The sequence below is a fragment of the Sycon ciliatum genome, chromosome 1 (assembly GCF_964019385.1).
Source record: "Sycon ciliatum chromosome 1, ocSycCili1.1, whole genome shotgun sequence".
Classification (NCBI taxonomy): domain Eukaryota; kingdom Metazoa; phylum Porifera; class Calcarea; order Leucosolenida; family Sycettidae; genus Sycon; species Sycon ciliatum.
Window position 1 is genome coordinate 79,942,699 of NC_088643.1, and position 18,371 is coordinate 79,961,069.

Below are 18,371 nucleotides of genomic sequence, written 5' to 3' on the forward strand. Positions count from 1 at the left end.
TCGTTGGAGGGACGACCTTGTCCTGGCCGGTAGCCACTGGAACGCCCAAGTTCTCGAACACGGTTAGTAGCGTCGCTTGTTGAATGGCTGCGGTAGATGACGATGGAGAGGGGCTAGGCGGAGCGACGCCGATGTAGTCGTCCAGATAATGCTCGAGGTCGGCCAGGGAATAGTTGTGCCGGAGTATCCAACATAGCGCATCTGCCAGCAGGTTGAAGAGAGCCGGGGAAGACCGCAGCTCGAATGGCAGGACCTTGTCGAAATAATACTGCCCGTCCCACACCATGCCTAGGAGGGGCCAATCGTGTGGGTGGACGGGGATGTTTCGGAACGCGTGGCGGATATCCACGTTGTACATTAGCGCGCCCTTGCCGTGACGGATCACGTGCCCCACGACGACGTCCACAGTAATGTACTCGAGGCTGTACAGGTCTTCGGGAATGCCATCGTTGATACTAGCGCCGGCCGGCGCGGACAGATGCACTATCAGGCGGTGGCCACCTGACTTCTTCGGAATGACACCGATGCCAGCCGAACGGAAGTTGGCGAACGGGGGTTGCCAAAACGGACCGGCCGTATGACCAAGCTGAACCTCTTTAGCGAGGTAAGCTGAAACAATCTCAGGGGAAACAAATGCCGAAGCAAGATTCTCACAAAGCAACGAATGACGGGGACCGTCATAGCCAACTCTAAAACCATAGCGTAAACCATCTAACAAATGGGCAACAAATGCAGGATCAGGGTGTGCGAGCAATTCAATTTCCAATGCCTGCAGAACAATTGGAGTGTGAGGGGTGTGCGTGGGTAAGGCAGGGTGTGGTATGTGCGTGCGAATCAGACACGAATGCATTAAAAACAACAGGAGTGTGAGGTGTGTGCGTGGATAAAGCAGGATACGGACTAGCCGGGGCCTCACTGGCCGGCGCGAGCCCCGCACCGGGTGGCGACGTGGTCAGGAGCTCCGCAGGAGCTGCAGACGTGGCGATACCTACAGTTCCGAAAATTACACCGGCCCTTGTTGTGCAGCTCGCACGCTGGCTGGGTCGTGCCGGGCTTGCGCTGGTCCCGGGAGGTGCAGGTGTTGGCGGTGTGTCCGAGACGCTTGCACAGCGGGCAGAGAACGAGCGCCTGGCCTGTGAAACAGCGGGTGTACAGGTCCTGATCCACCACATCCCACTGCATGCCAGGGCTGTGGGCGAGTTTCTGACGGAACTCCTCGTCATATTGGCACACCGCCGCCCACCTATAACGTTTTGCCGCTTGAATGATACGAAGCTGATATGTGATCAGCGACACCGCCCTTGCGGGTTGGGTGTCGCAGATCAGTGCGCAATACACCGACCATGCCTCCAGCCAAACGGGCAGGCTCTCCAGCTTGCGGCGGGATGGCAGGGACAGGGAGAGCACTAGCTGGCCACTATCCTCTGACACCCGGACTCGCTTTGCGGCTGGCTCGTCCGCGAGGGGGTGAGGAACAATGCAAGCTCCACATATTCCCCGCGCAGCACCTTGTCGTACGTACTACGGGGCACGTGGTCAGTCACCCCATTACGGGACCCGACATTGACAGCACTAGGGTTACACACAAAATAATTGTACGGGAGACTGCTAGAGATATTCACACTAGGACTAGGAGTAGGCACACGAGAGCTATGGATAGTCACACCACTAGGGGGAGACAGCCCGTGACGACAGTCGACGCAGCCACAGGGTAGGGAGGCTAGCACTAGTAGGCACACGTGTGAAACTACTACTACACACACCCGTACCTGTAGGAACGACTCCTCCACCTGCACCCGAGGATCTGCAGTGTTGGCAGGGGCAGCCGGGCGGGACGGACGGCGTGTCGACTCCGCCTGACCCGAGGCTGCAGGGGCGACGGCTCTAACAGCCGCCTGGACAGATGTGGCGATCAAGGCCTGGAGGGTTGCCATTTGGCCAGGAGAAAACCCAGGCGCCGGAGCCGGCGTTGCCGGGGAAGCAGGGGGTGCTGCAGCAGCAGGAGGAGCTCGAGCAGCCATGCTGCGGGTCGGGGGAGCAGGGGGTGCTGCAGCAGCAGGAGGAGCTCGCGCAGCCATGCTGCGGGTCGCGACACGTTGGGTGCTTATCTCAGCAAGTAACGCAGAAAAGGGGAAGCCTCGGAAGGAAGAAAACACTTTGACTTGCAAAAAACTTTGACTTGACACCGAAACTCCAACTGCAAAGAACGCTCCTTCGCACAAAGACAGCTCAGCAAAACATGTCTCCAAATAATTAGACGCCGGGTCCACGATTGTCCATGAAATTTTGCCAGGCCACACATGGCACATGACACGCACTCGCAGCACTCCACCACCAGCATGCGTGTGCATGGGCTAACTAGGCTTTGCTGTGCAAAGCCCACATGTTGTAACAGAATGAAACGAAGAAGAACTGACTTGAAAGGAGCCGGAGAGTCACTGATTATTGACATGACATTGGAGTGAGCTAGCCTAAAGAGAAGAATCATGATGGCTGCTGTTTCCCTCATGCCTTAGCTGTGGCGACGGAGTGGCCTGGACCTCGGCAGCGTTCTTGTTAGGTGCTGTTTGGCGATTGCTTTGAGCTGTTTCATGGGTGCAGAAATCTGCAGTACTGCTTCTCCTGAGAGTTGAATTCAGCGTGAATGCTCTCTGACCTTGCTCAGTTAGCAAGCCAAGGCCAACACTGAGTCGGAGCACATCTGGAAGGAGGTGCATCTCTAAAAGGTGCAGAAATTCGAATCGAAAGGATGAGTATTGCGGAGATGAAGCAAATTGGTTTAGTCTGTCAGAGGGTGCTTGCACCCAGCGTCAGGGTGACAGCAGACCCTATCAGAGAGATAGTCAGTGCATAACGTAGAAAATACCAAAATTGCAAGCGATCCAATATTTCCTTCCGAACAAGGTCTGCAGGTCTGTGTTTGTCGTTAGTCGCGAGCTGTTCTATCCGAGGTTGACAGTAGCTGAACTGAAACATTTTCAAAAGTATTTCTACTGCAGAATGCTACACTGTATTTTGGTGAAGCAAACTTTTCTCTATGATCATACTCCATACAGTGAAACCTCGTTATTAAGAAGAACACTGATAAAACAAACTTTCGCTTAAGAAGAACTAGTATTTGTAACTCTATTGGATAAATCACTGTGTATTCACTGGGTATAAGATATGGACAAGAAGAACTTCCGTTATTGCGAACAAATCCCGTCGGTCCCTTGGTGTTCGTCCTAAAGAGGTTTGACTGTACTTTTAAATGGTTATCTACCGATTAAGTTTATGTAGGTTCTCATCTAGTCAGCGCAAAAATGCAAGTCAATTGGAGCAAGGATGCCACCAAACAGCTTCTTTTGAACTATGGCACATTAAATCATCACTATTGTTACGGTTTGAAATGGGGCTCGTGCGTGAAAAGTTTTTATAAGGTGTGCATTACGGAGCAAGCCGTGTTTCTTTGTCAATTTCACCACCCGTATCTTCAGGTAGTCTGGGCAAACTAAGAGAGAAGCATTCTCAATGTCTCAAAGGTAAGCGTGGTCCAATTCGGCCTGAATGTCGATAAGTCTGCATGGTGTGGCTGATCAGCCTGAAGAAAAGAACTAGCTTCAGGCTCCTCACAAGTAGCATTTTCGATATTGATGATTATACCGTAAAAATAACGTTGATCCCCAACTGTTTAGTTCCAGAATATATGTGAAGAGGGGAGCAGAGATGTATGATCATGGATTATAGAGGTAGAACACGCCAGCAATGGCGCTGGCCATTGTGGCATTGTGATGAAAGAACACATCTGGTTATAGCTAGTCTAAGCAGTAAATGCTACCAACACATCAGCCCTGTACAGCTAAACAGCAAGGTGGACTGACTCATCGTCATGGCGAGGCTCATAACACAACTGGGAACAGGTTCCAGGAACGGGTTTAGCACCTTTAGAGCACCCGACATGGCAAAGGTTATATCTGTGCACGTGGCAACAGATGTTTCCGCGGATATACCACATCGGGGCCTAAGAAAATACAAGTCCTATCGAGAGGGGTACATTGTCTAACCAGTTGTTGTTTCTTGAAGACAAAGAGGAAGAGAAGTTGTGCATGCATACACGTGTGGATGAGGGAGACTGACGTCATGGCAAGGTCATGTGACGTGCGAGGTTGCTACACACCAACGTGTTGTGGCAGTTCAGACCTGGTGACAACTATAAGTAACGACTAAGCAATAGGCTCATAGACGGATTCTCAAACAGGCCTGATCGTACATACACTCATTGTACTGACAAACAAGGCTCATGCATCCATTCATGCTTTCTCTCTCCTCTCTCTCTCTCCCTCTCTCTCTCTCTCTCTCTCTCTCTCTCTCTCTCTCTCTCTCTCTCTCTTCTCTTTCTCTCTCTCTTTCTTCATTTTCTTTTTCTCCTCTCCCCCCTCTCCTCTCTCTCTCTCTCTCTCCTCTCTCTCTCTCTCTCTCTCTCTCTCTCTCTCTCTCTCTCTCTCTCCCTCTCTCTCTCCCTCTCTCTCCCTCTCTCTCTCCCTCTCTCTTTCTCCCTCTCTCTCTCTCTCTCTCTTTCTTTTTCTTTTCTTTTTCTCCTCTCCCCTCTCTCTCTCTCTCTCTCTCTCTCTCTCTCTCTCTCTCTCTCTCTTTCTTTCTTTTCTCTTTCTCTCCTCTCTCTACATGTGCTTTAACCACGAAGAACACTCTCTCGGAACTCTATCTTTCTCAAATCTCTAAAGGCAATAATCTCCAAAAAGAACCAAGAATGCATTATGCGTACGTCCACGAGGAAAAATTCACGTCACAGAACTATAACGTAAAGAAAATGCCACAGTACATGATATATTGATAGTACAAAGCTCGTGTACGCGACACCATGTGTCTTGACATTCACAGCACCAACGTTATATATCGTAATCATAAACATAGCCTCCTTTCAGTCCAAACCGGTAGACGTTTCAGATAATAGAAGAAGGTGGAAAATCGAGATCCTGAGCAACAAGACTGCAAAAAAGTTCTTGCATGCGCAAAAGGAATCATGTCATACATAATAATCGTGATGTCATACATAATAGATGTCAAACATTTTGTATACCGTAGCGTCTTGTATTAATTTTAGTGTTGACACACATAGAAATGCCTGGTTTGAATAGAAGCCTGATGTAAATATAAGCCTAGCCCTGACATCGGCTTCTACAGGAATAAGCCCGGCTTTAATACGCAACATTACAGGTATATATAGAGTATAGTGCACACCTGGAATTTTGAGCATGAAATAGTGCATCAGGACTCCGCCAAATATGGTGACTTTAATTTTGTTTGGTGGTGAAGAACTGAGTGTGTTCTCTTTTGTTTTTCCTTGTATCAGGGGGCCTGCAGAGTTTAGCAACTGAGCTTTTTGAAAGCCACTGCCAGTTTCAAGATCAAAGCGTTATGCATCCCAAGATAACAGCTTTGATAAATGCTCTGAACATTGGCTAAAAAATAACTCGGGGTGCCAGTCAAAAGTAAGACAAAGCTTCCCCGGCGATCATTGCTGCATTGTTGTTATTGCTGTTGCTATTTGCAAGCACGCGCACGTGTGTGTGCGTGTGTGTGCGTGCGCGTGTGTGTGCGTGCGCATGCGAGCGTGTGCACGCGTACATTCGTAAAATGATCTAACCTTCCATAACTCAGTTGGTTGTATATGTCATCCGTTTCTACTGTTCAATGTAGTGCAGCTTGTCACTAGATTTGCACTGAAGTATTGTAACACTTTTGTTCGATACAAATAATGTTAGAATAGGAATGTTGGGTTGCTTGAGACTGGAACATACACTTTCCCGTCCCTGAATCATAACTGAATATAACTGCCATCCAGACAATAGGTCCGTCTACAATGGGATAGGGTAGGCAGTACAATGCCCTGCACAGGCAGTTACTATTCATTTTAGCACAGTCATGCAACTTCATGTCCTCAACATTCTGAACAAAATCCTTAGCCGCTTTCATAATCCTAGTCCTCTTTTAAACTCTCATGAAGTTTTGGCAGGATGCTAGACTGACAGTCAGTTGCTGTTTGATCAACCTACTACTATGTAAAGTTGCAAGTGGCACTCCAGTATGCTCAGGCATTCCAACATGAACATTTTCGTCTAAAAAAAAAAACCACCATATCACTTTCTTTATTTTCTCATGTCACTTAGAATGCTGTGATGGTGTTGGTCTCAGGACTTCTTCATTTTGGTTTTCATTGCGAATAGGTGATCATCTTGATATGGAAGTTTGGCCGAAGTCTGTTGCCGCAGCTTGCGGATTTGGTTGGGCAGGTTTCAGGTGAGCAAGTGCACGCCACTGCCATTGATTGTAGCTCATTACTGTGAAGAACATATCCTGCTCTGATTGCTAGAAACAGCTCAACACTATTGTTTGCGAATGCTTTCCCCCATTTTCTGCCATCAATGATATAATAGAGAGGTTCCGCGCTACGTAAAGTTGAGCAACTTTACCAAAGTGGGCCGGAAAACCCGTGAATTCGCGAGTTTGCACCTTACTTACGGAAAGTTGTCTACGGAGAGTACGTAGATGGAGCTCCGCTGACAAGGGTGCTCCATAAGTGGATTGGGGTGTAAGTTCAGCCCTCACCAACGCCGTATAAAACATCACTGACCCGTTTGTCAACGGCCGTGCTCATTGACCAATCAGCGTACACCGGACGTACCAAAACTCTCAACTTACCGTAATTCCTTGGTTCATACGACGTAGTTTCCAAAGATTTTTTAATCGACCTACGTCTTCATTCTATAGATACCCACAGATTGTCTGCTTCGAATTTTCCGATTTGATAGCTATTTGGCCAAAAATTACCTCTGAAACCGGCCTCCACTCGTTTCACTTCAAGACTTTCCAGGTGGACAGCATCGCAATTCGGAAGCAGAGAAAGGATAGCCAGTGAAAAAAGAAAAACAGTGAGGTATTGGTTGTCAAAATCGACCAAGAAATGAATTCATTAGACCAGTTTCCATGCTGCCCCCTCGCGGCCCGTGCGAGTGCGAAAGGGATTCTTTCTCGACAAAACAAAACAACTATCTACGCTCCGTGCAGGTGTTTTTTGCAGTGCAGTACACTGTCACCACTGCACTGACTGTACATACCCGGTAGTCATGTAGAACCAGACTGCATGCCAACACTGACCGGCCTTGATGGTCAGTGTTCAGAGCTACAAAATCTATAATTATCGTAGTATAGTAGAGCTAGAGAAGTTCTCGAACGAGAGAGCTACAACAATTATTATTGGTGAGAATAGCAAGCTACAGGTCAAAGGAGGCAAGAGGGCTTCGAATTATTTATTAATAAGAAAAGCTGGTGAGATAATCAGTACTTACAGCATTAGGACTGGATTTCCTCAACCTCAGCCTCATCTGTTGCAGCGGCAGAAACCTCGATGGCATCAGTGGATGCACTGGCGGAGACGATCGATTTCTTCTGCGCGGAAGCAGCATCACCCTTCCTGGTGGGAATATATAAAACGCTGTGTTTGCGGCTGCTCTCCTGGAGATTCACAACATCCTCTTCATGCGCAGGTCGACTTGCATGACGCTGCAGAGCATGTCGGTGGACTTCGTCTGTAGTCAGTGTCCTTCCTCCAGTGGAGGAGGAGGCTTTTCTGGCCGCAAGGTTACCCTCTGGTTGCTTGATCTTCTCCCGAATGACTGTGGATGTATACATTGCCAACCTCTACCACATCTGCTCCTTGTGATGGGAGGTCACCCTGTCCTCACCGTCTCTCTCACTGTGCAGCACGTTCTCCACAAACAGGTGAGATGCTTGCTTTGATTCTTCCGACTCATTCAGGGAGCGATAAATGGAGCCGATGTTGAATTGGCGTTCAGCGATGGCGTTGCTGACGGGCAGGCAGAAGATGTGCTTTGTTCACCACCGCCACAGATGCCGCTGTAAAGTCGGACTTGGACACGATGGGCCTGACATCATTGCCACCTCCGCTATGTCCTCCAGTAGCTTTGGACGATCCATGTCCCAACGTTTCCGCCAGGTGTTGAGGTCTTGCAGCTGATCCGCAAGGAGCGACAGTACAACATACTCGTCAAGCCAAGAAGCACTGGGATCAGACGTTAATACATGTACGCCATGCACGCCAAAACATAGTTCGGCGTGTGGTGCTTGCTCCCATGCACAGCAGTAGCGGGGCACAAAAGCATCGAGATGCATGCTTCTGTAAGGCTGCAGCTATCGCAGAAGTGAACACAGGCAGGATCTCATTATAGAAGACATGCTGGGATGTTTCATCAAGCATGGCCGCTGACAGGATGGTCTGAGTCAGAGCGAAGTGAGGATGAGTGGTCATGAAGGACGCTTGGCGAAGATCCTGCAGGACCCGGGTTGGCCACATACGAGAGAGGTAGCCACTGGCAAAATTCAGCTCATCATCGCGGCTGTGGCAAGAAGACACGGCAGGTGTGAGTAAGTCGTGCAGCACCTCCCATAATAGGTAACACTCCGTGGCAAGGACAGGACTTGTGGCCATTTGGATGATGTCCCGCCATATGCCGTAGTGGGCACTGGACTTAGGCATTGACTTGCGAGCTGCCGTGCCCATCTGGATGCAGCTGTCCACATGCTGCCACCACCTACTCAGATGCTCGAACATGTAAGACCACCTGCTGTCCAGAAACTCCTGGGGCGAACTTGGTGCCTTCTTGCAGATGCCCTCAGACATGTACAGGGCTCTGTAGCAGTGTAAAGGAAATGGTATTGCCTTCTCCCCCTGGCCCCCGTGTCACACAACAGCTCAAATAACTTGGTGGAGTTTCTGACTTCTTATACAAACGGAAAGGGCACAGGAGGAGAAAGACGAAAAGACTAGACAGAAAACGACGACGGGAAAGACTCCCGGGAAAAGACTCAGAGGACCAACAAAGAACAAGCAGTAATAAACCGAGGACAAATCGTGACGACCAATCAGGGACTAATACGTACAGAACACATGACCAAGACCAAGACAACCAGACCACGGACGAATCACACACGACTCTCATTCCCAGACCAAACTAGCACTGCGCATGTACTGCATTCACTTGACAGTCACTCTCACACAGACGGAAGCACATCCTCACACTCTGACAACGCGTACTCCTGCATGCACCACATACCATAAACGTCACACATCACACCATGCTCACGCGTACACCTAGACCATATATGACATCAGACACTGGACTCCACAAGACAAGAACCAAATACAACGACATGCGTAAATCATAGTCGTAACATAAATTCGTTACACAGCCTTCCCCTCCGGCGAGAGTCGACCTCGACTCTCAGAAGTAGAAAAATGGAGTAGGAGGAAAACAAAAGGGCTGAGAAGACACAATAACAGGAGAAGAAGACAGGACAACGGCAAGTGGCTGGCTGCAGACGTGGAGATGGGAAAACCTTGGGTGTGGTTCCACGAGGTGGTGCGTCGTACGACTTGCCCATTCGGATGTGGAAGATGTGTATAACATGTACAAATGGAGCAACAGAACACAGCAGGCATGTAGTCAATCAGGGAAAAGAACAAATCGAAAATCCATCGATACACTGTCACACAAACTTCAGAAGGGGAGAAACCCACAGGACTCTAACCTGACTAGAAAACTCGGCGCGGAGCCGGCATAAGTGTCCCACACTTTTCCGATGGCGGATCATCTTGTCGTCCCACGACCCCGTATGATCCTGTCGTCCCACGACCCATAATAATCTTGTCGTCCCACGACCCATAATATTTAGATTTTTATTTATTTGTTTTTTTTTAATTTTATACTTCCCCGACAAAAGGCTAAACAAACACTGGGGCCCACCAGCTCACGAAGGGAACCGTGGCTCACCATGATCAGACATTCACCTGGTGAACTGAACAGACCCGCAGGTCGACACAAAACGAGAACAAAATACGCTCCCTGAAAGACTAAACCGAACTAAGCTGACAAACCAAACAGGTACACGACTACACTGAAAGGCTAATCAAGAAACTGCACAAACCCCAGCAAATATACGTACACTGACTGCCAAAACCCAAAACAGAAAGACACAAGAGAGACACAAGAACCAGATCGCGAAAAGATAACAAGCACCAAAAACAAAACCCACGACGCGGATTGTGAAAATACTACATTGCCCCGACAAACAGAACGACGGGGAAAGCACCCGGGCCCTGGGCGCTTCTGGGAAGTAAAACATACTGGACACACCATCTCCGAAGAGATTCGCTTGCAACAACTAATTTAGTACAACAACGACATCCCGTTCCGGGAGCGACTCACCGGGTAAGGGGCCTGCAGGCCAGGCTGGCGAACGCCTTTCCATCTCCATGGCCGTAGTAGCAATCTCGGTGAAGTGAGTTGAACGACGAGAAATAAAATATATTTCGAAACGGCGAGCACGAACTGAAGCCACGGTGAAAACAAAACGATCCCAGGGTCGTGGGCTGCAGAGGTAGTACCCTGCGTCGAGCGAACGTTGGGCGCCAATGTAAAGGAAATGGTATTGCCTTCTCCCCCTGGCCCCCGTGTCACACAACAGCTCAAATAACTTGGTGGAGTTTCTGACTTCTTATACAAACGGAAAGGGCACAGGAGGAGAAAGACGAAAAGACTAGACAGAAAACGACGACGGGAAAGACTCCCGGGAAAAGACTCAGAGGACCAACAAAGAACAAGCAGTAATAAACCGAGGACAAATCGTGACGACCAATCAGGGACTAATACGTACAGAACACATGACCAAGACCAAGACAACCAGACCACGGACGAATCACACACGACTCTCATTCCCAGACCAAACTAGCACTGCGCATGTACTGCATTCACTTGACAGTCACTCTCACACAGACGGAAGCACATCCTCACACTCTGACAACGCGTACTCCTGCATGCACCACATACCATAAACGTCACACATCACACCATGCTCACGCGTACACCTAGACCATATATGACATCAGACACTGGACTCCACAAGACAAGAACCAAATACAACGACATGCGTAAATCATAGTCGTAACATAAATTCGTTACAGCAGGGTGGATGCTGGTAAACGCAGCTGGTATAAATTGAAATCATTCATTCCACCTATGCGCCAAAGCCAACGCCGATAGCTGTTTTGAGCGCGATATTAAGAATATGCGGGTAACAGCCGGTGAAAGTAACCTTCCCTCCGAAAAGATTGCCAAGCGCAAAGGCGTGGCCTTTCTTCGCACTGGGCTGTGTTGTGGCGTTGCCGCCCATGACGGTTGCCACTGACGTTACACCAAACATTGAGGTTAGGATGTGGTGGTCGGCTAAAGCTTGGCTGCTGCCTCTGCTGCTGGCAATGACCGTATTGGCCAGAATATAGCCCATTGGCCTGTTTTGCTGCGCCGACCAGACGTGAACACCCATGATATGACGTTCGTCACGGCCTTTATTGGTAAAAAGGCATACATCACTGCACGCAGGGGGGGGGGGGGGGGGCATGTGCGCCTACGAGTAGCGCGGCCAGCCACCATGTTTTCAAAATGGAGGTCGACGCTTTTGAAATCTGTGTAGACGATGGTGAGGGCTGAAGTTTATGACTCGCTGGGTTGCACACTTTCGCATCCTGAACTGCCATGGGCAGCCTCGTGGTTCGAAAACTCCTCATGGCGGAATACAGATCCGCATGCAATGTACGGAAGACTTTCCGTAGATCGACTACGGTGTTTATTAACGTAATTACTTCGTGTGGAACCTCTCTAATATTAGCTCAAGTTGTTCTTGCTACCATACATGAATGAAAAGTCCAGAATCTCCCGGGCTAAAAGTTGGTTCTTCGTGTATTCCTTTGAGACATACAAGATGCAGCTCGATTTTTTAATGCGTGTACATTGTACCTCCTTGCAATTGACAACTACAGGACTCACGACACAACATCTCACTGATTCCAGTTTCTTGCAGAGCTCCACGAAGGATGAAATAATTAGAAGGTGGGTAAGAACAATCTTGCCTGTTGTTTGAAACATTTTGTACATGCATCCACCGTTTGTTGCCGCAATATACCGCACGCTTGTTTGGTTCCTTCACACTGCATCTTTTCGTCATTTTCTATGCGTACTTCCTCCGCGTCATCGAAATTGTTGCAGTTTGAATAGTGATATAAAACGGGGTATATTATTTTCTCACCAGCAGTCGTACAACAGGTAAGGAATTGGACATGGACAATAGTCTTCAGTCTTGGGTGACCTGATAATTCTTTTTTTGTCGATGGGAGCTGAAATAGTTGAGCTAGACGCCATTTCCTCGCTGATGTCGCTGCGATGGTAGTTTCGACTAGCTTTTGATCAGTCAGGCGTAACCGCCTTCGCTTTTCTCTGGTTCATAGCCATCACTGAAAATACTCATCGCTGTGATTGCCTGAGCAGGGGGTAAGAATGAGTTTGCCGAACAACCTGCAGCGCTTGGATCACATTGCGAGAGGGGGTGAGCAAACAGCATGCAAGATGGAAAAAATCGGGACACCTGTAGTGATGCACGCCCAGGCGTGTACCTGCATGCGTGCTTGCGCGGTGTCAGACTGCGGGTGCGCGTACGCGTGCATGCATATGTGTGTGCATGCGTGGGGGTGTGCGTGCGTGTGTATGTGTATGCGGGTGCGTGTCTGTGGGTGTGGCTGTGCGCGCTTGCGCCAGCGCAAGGTATCCGGGGCGCGGGTCTGATTCCAGCGATGGGCAATGTGGTACCCCACAGCACAAGGGTAGCGTGATACCCTACGCAGCACAAGGGTAGCATGATACCCTACGCAGCACAAGGGTAGCGTGATACCCTACGCCAACGTGCGCGCTGCATGAGTAGCGTGATACTCGCCAAGCGCTTTTGCTGTTGCCTAGCAACGCGTTTCTGTCTTTCCTGGGCCCCCAAATGCATGTTGGGTGGCCCTGCGCATGACTGCACGTTGTCATAGCAACCTTTGAAATCTCAAGCCGGTTACCAACAAGCTAGGAATCAGACCAAGCCGCCGAATGCCCCCAAATTCCGCGTTGGTCAGCTGAATGACCTTAGTATGGTATTCAAGCGCTTCAGCTACATGCATGTAGTTCGACTGCATGCCATTCGTATGTTTGTATTCCCTTAGTGACACTGATAAGGGTTTGAATCGCATGCAGTCGCAAAAGCTATGGGTGGCATGGTGCCATAGGTGAGAGCAATAGCACCGCAACTAAGTGGAGCAGATAGCTTCTCATAAGTATCAGAAGCGTGCGTGCACAGTCAGTGCTAGAACGTGAGTGCGTGCGTCCGCGAGTGGGCGTACCAGCGGGTGCGCAGCGTGTGTGCATGCGTGCATGCTTGCACGGTGTCAGAGTGCGGGTGCGCGTACGCATGCGTGTGTGCATGCATGTGGGTGTGCGCATGCGTGCGTGTGTATGTGTATGCGGGTGCGTGTATGTGGCTGTGCGCGCTTGCGCGCCTGCGGACGGTGAACAGTTACTTTCCACAGCGGACATAGTGCTTGTAGCAGGCACTTCGCCGTTCTGCCGAGTTTCATGATCTCGGATTCGGTGAAGCCGCTCAATGCTCCTGTGGTTGCGGGTCCGGCTCTGAGGCCGTGCAGTGGATACTGGTTCGGTGGGTACCCTGCGCTGCTCAGGAGCTGACGGATCAGACGTGTGAGTCTTTGTGCAGCCAGGAAATTGCCACAGCTTTCGATGACCAGTGGTCTATTGGGCAGGTTGGCGCGTCTGGAGAGATAGGTATGCATGGCTCTGACCGGGCAAACCGTTGAGTTGGTGGTTGTGAGCCGGACGGAGTGACCCTTGCCGAGTTGGTCGGTCTTGGACTTCTTGATTGTGACCTGTATGGCCTGCGGCGTGATGGAGAGGTCATTTTGTTTGGAGGCCCCCGTTTGACATGGTTGTGGCGGTTGTGGAAGTGTATTCGCTTGCCTGGAGACAGGCGAAGAAGCCCAGGCAAATGGCTGCCCATGCCATGGCTCTGTCGGTAGCGTTGAGATTAGACCTAATCAGGGCGTTGCGCATAGCTGCCATGTGGGGCCGGAGGATTGGCTTGCTGGCGTTCTTAGTTCGGTTGGCCTGTGCACGTGCCACTCCTTTAACTGCGAGGTCCACTCTTCGCGAAGAGAGATCTTTGCCGTTTTCTTTGGCAATTGCCCGGATCGCCGACACATACAAGCGGACGGTTGACGCGGCATGTTTACGTGCCAGGTAGGCTACAAACGCCAGCATGATGGTGTCTGTAATCACCTTGGTGCCGACTAGTTTGCAGAATTGGTGCAGTCGTTTCCAGGCTGTCGCGCATGTGGCGCTCAGGCACCACAGCATCAACAGAGACTCGACCAGCCCGCTGTGCTGCTGTTGCTGCTGCTACTGTTGGGAGTGTTGGCTGTGCACGTGGAGGTACCACTGGTTGCAGACCCATCGATGTGGTCAAGTGGCTGTGCGCGTTCAATATGTAAAGCCACACGGCGACGCTCACCGCCATACTTGCGTTCTAGCAACTTCTTAGCTGCGTCATAGGCTGATGGTGAGTAGCCAAATCGCTCGATGGCTGTCAGTGCTTCTCCTGCCAAATACTGCCTCAATTGCAACAGCTTGTACTGAGGGGTGGCGGGTGCACTATCTACACATGCCATGAAAGCTTCTCGGAATGACTCAAACGTACGTTTGTCACCGCTGAATATCGGTATGCCAACTCGTTGTAGCTGCTTCCATGGCTCTGCACGAGCTTGATTTTGTTGTATTTGAGGTAGCCCTGTTGCATACATTTGATTTCCAATATTGGATGGTGTTGCATAACCCTTGGCTGTTGCATGTACCCGGAAGACATCTGTGGTTGGTCGGTATGCCCATATACATTAGTACCTGTAGAAGTCATTGACATTGTGCTCATAGGCGGTGCCTGCCACTGGATACATGACTGGGGCGCTGCCATTGACACTGGAGGCTTTCTGAAAGAGTGTGGATTAGCCTGTGTACCAACACTGATATAGGGTGCCTGGAAGTTGTTATCAAGCAGAATGCATGGAATTGGAAATCTCTTGGCGACTTCGGTGGGTTCGCTCAAGGAAATCGGACTATCCTTTTGGACGATGGTATTACAATTATTCCCATCACAGCCGAACTGCCCCTGATAAATCACCCAGAGCTGGTGACAAGCATAGCAGCAAATGTCCTGTGGAGAAATTCAAAGTGTGTGAGACTAGGCGCGATCAGGTTGCAACCTTCCTGGAAAAATGTACGGAACAATATTGCTCCGTCCATTGACATCAACGACGGCGAGGCCTTCAGCTCCACGCGAAACTCTCAGTCCGACTGAATGTAGTCAGGCGGCTAAGTCCTGGGATGTTACTCTAGACTTGAGACAATTTCCCGTTGTTCTTGGGCACAACGCCGAGCGGAGAGCATACAAATGGGTGAAAAAAAGGCTGGACAGAGAAATGACCGGCTGATTCATCATGTCGGACCCGGTCAGCAATTTGTTGCTGTACAAACGGAGCATGTTCAAAGGCAGTTGAGAGGTTGCCAGAGATTGTAGATACAGAGGCACCAGAGTGGCCAATGGGAAACCCGTGTTGCAAGCCATTAAGGATAAAGTCAGAGAGAAAACAATTAGAAATACCTGACAAAAGAGTCATCAGGCGGGCTATGTACAGTGGAGTGGGGAGACGACTTCGTTGTGACGGGCTTGTCCGTCTGGCGGAGTCCCCGACAACCATCGTTGGTGCAGCAGGCGGCAGGATGACCTTGGTCGCCGCAGGTTGAGCCATGGGCACTGCTATCGGAGGCAGCGTGGGTTGGATAACGGAAATGTCCATGGGGCCGGAGTCGACCTGCGGAGGGTAGTGGGTGACGGTGTTGGACGCGGTTTGGACCACATCTGCCACTGAGAGGACCGCCACCTGATGGCCGTCTGGATCTGGGCGAGCTGCAATTCGCTCCTCAAGGCGCTCGACTCGAGCCTGCAGGGGGTGCAGGGCCGTCGACACGGCCGCTGTAAGAGAACTTGGTCTTTAGACTAGTTGTGAATAAGCTGGCCGGCTGAGGAACATCGGACGGCATATCGTCCTGCTCTGCACGGGCATTGCCGGAACGATCGCCACGGTCCGCAGGGGCTCGATTTGAGGTGTCGACATACGGGGACGACAAGGCGCGACTGGAATACCTGGGCCTGGGAGCCAACTGGTTACACGCACGGGGTATCGCCGTGAGCTATGGTAAACCTTGAGGTTGAGGTTGAGAAAGAAATCCACTGCCAGTGCAGACACACCAAGTACTGAAATCAGGAACAGTGGACTTCGGAGAACAATGAGCGAGTGAGAGTTTGTTGGGAACAGAGCATGCGCCTTCTGTGTTAACATATTTTTGCGCGCGCGCAAAAATCATTAAAAAGTTGGATTACGCTAATTTACCTAACAAAGTCGTCGATCTTAGATCTAAACATCATTTTCATCCAAATTCTGCCTGGTTCCTGTGCTACTTTAGGTGCTCTGGCTATAACTGCATCATTGTGCGAGGACAGGATGCTGTACAAGACGTCTGGCCATGGTCGTTGTTCACTCTGGCAATTGACTTTGTTTTTCCTGCTTTGCCAACTCGGCCGGCTGACGGTTCTGACTCATTGGAGGAGCACCCCGCCTGGCAGCTCAGGGCCCTGTCAGCAAATCCAGACATTCGTTTCCTTCTCTTGAAGTCAGTTACACCAACAAATGTATCTGATGGTAGGTGCAAATTGCTTTACTGTACCTTCAGGGTTTGAAAAATAATCACCTTGGAATCGTGCAATATCCTGTAGAGGGGACGGTTTCAAATAGGACACAGGTTGCAAACCGGAACGGACTCAATATTCACTTTCTCTCTTGGTATTTTGATTAGAAAACATATGTCACAGTGAGACTACGATGTGTTATACTCCGAGCCAAAATGTCATGGCTCTGCGATGACCAGAAGCGCCATATCAAGCAGGTGAGTTTTTGACGTGTTGCTTCGCACTGCGACTTGAGTTTTACGACTTTCGAAAAATCAACTTCTTGTCGCAGGTAAACAGCGGCTCGCCTCTCGCCAATAAAGCACCGCATACCAATAAAACCTAATGGAAGCACACACAAGGCTTATTGTTACTCTGTACTGGCCGTCGTGGAGCGATAGCAATTACCTAATGTCAGACCCAGAGTGAATTTGACGTGCACTCTAAAACGTGTCCGGTTTGGAGCCACCTCTGATTTGAACTTTTTTGAAGCGAAAAATTGGGCAACTTGGAGGCAATGGGTCAACACAAAGGAGTGGCTCAGTTCGATTGACTCTGGCCCCAGAGCAAACTTCAACATGCCAGTTTCCTTCCACAAACATATTTCGAGTGAAAAATCAACGCTGATGATCGGTTTGGGTCTATACAAATTTGGCTGTCAAAGCGTCCCGGTATCGAGCCGTCCCCTCTACATATTCCACTCTCCACCAGGCGGTGGTGTTGATGGCTTCCTGCAAGAGTTGTCATTTAGCAGGAATATTGACGTGAACAGTGACCTTGTTTCACGTCAATAATAGTGAGACTTGGATTGAAGTCAAGTCTATGAAGGGATGTCATGTTATCACATTTGTCATTGAATAGACTGTGTGGCTGCTTGAGTGTGTCTTGGCTGCCCAAGAACGGACAGGGTATGCTCTTTATTTCCTTGCATGTTCTTTTGCCTTTGTACCAATGCCTTTCATAATCCAGGCGCTTGTCCGACCGACCAGTTTTTGTTCATCGGGTCAAAGTCAGTTATGGATGATGGTGAACTCCTCAAGGTGCTGGAAACGAGGTACGCACGGCATGGTGACTAGCTGTATCAGATTCCTCAGCATACACTAGTTATGCTGTATTGGTAACAGACGGCAGGTAGTAAGAAATATGCCTTTTGGCCAAACCACTGGATGCTCAACTTCTCTCTGTGATTATTTGCTGGCGGTGTGCTCCTTTTGCAGCTTGGCTTCCTAAAACTATTTCTGACACAAGGATTATAATTATTATGTTTGCCCGCTTCAGGTACAATGTGCAGCTGATTGAACGTGACTACAAAGCTATCTTTGACACGGTGAGCCCTCTCTTGCAGTGCTGGAAATCCCGGTGTAGCTAGATTGTACAGGCTTATCAAAATTGATGCACTCATGAAAGCTGACAGGAGACGAGATTCATTCCAAAATTCAAATTAATTGGTGACCGTGAACTACTAAAAAAGGCCTCAACAAGCAAGTCAGTCAATTAAAATGTTTGTACTCAGTACTTTGCTGCAGGTTGTCACTGTCTTCTGTTCTGTCTTCACTCGCACTCACAGTGGTTCAGTGTTGTAGACTTCAGAAGACTACATGCGGGTGACTGAATGTCAGCATGTCACTGATAAACTT

The 18,371-nt window shown here is 49.6% G+C and overlaps 1 protein-coding gene and 1 long non-coding RNA gene across 3 annotated transcripts in view; one reads left to right on the forward strand and one right to left on the reverse strand.

Annotated features, from left to right (window-relative positions):
- LOC135805732 (uncharacterized) overlaps positions 1-16,703 on the forward strand; it is a 54,397-nt gene extending 37,694 nt beyond the window's left edge. For both annotated transcript variants that reach the window (XM_065319818.1, XM_065319819.1), the window contains 5 exons: positions 3,477-3,521; positions 5,351-5,489; positions 6,225-6,297; positions 11,894-11,963; positions 16,473-16,703. In XM_065319818.1, the coding sequence (XP_065175890.1) occupies positions 3,477-3,521; positions 5,351-5,463 (158 nt within the window). In that variant the 3' untranslated portion in view covers positions 5,464-5,489; positions 6,225-6,297; positions 11,894-11,963; positions 16,473-16,703. The remainder of the gene's footprint in view (positions 1-3,476; positions 3,522-5,350; positions 5,490-6,224; positions 6,298-11,893; positions 11,964-16,472) is intronic.
- On the reverse strand, positions 8,784-11,039 carry LOC135805731 (uncharacterized). The gene is made up of 2 exons (XR_010551171.1): positions 10,284-11,039; positions 8,784-9,450 (listed from the first exon to the last, which is right to left on the reverse strand). It is a non-coding gene; the product is annotated as an uncharacterized LOC135805731 (long non-coding RNA).
- Positions 16,704-18,371: the final 1,668 nt, after the last annotated feature.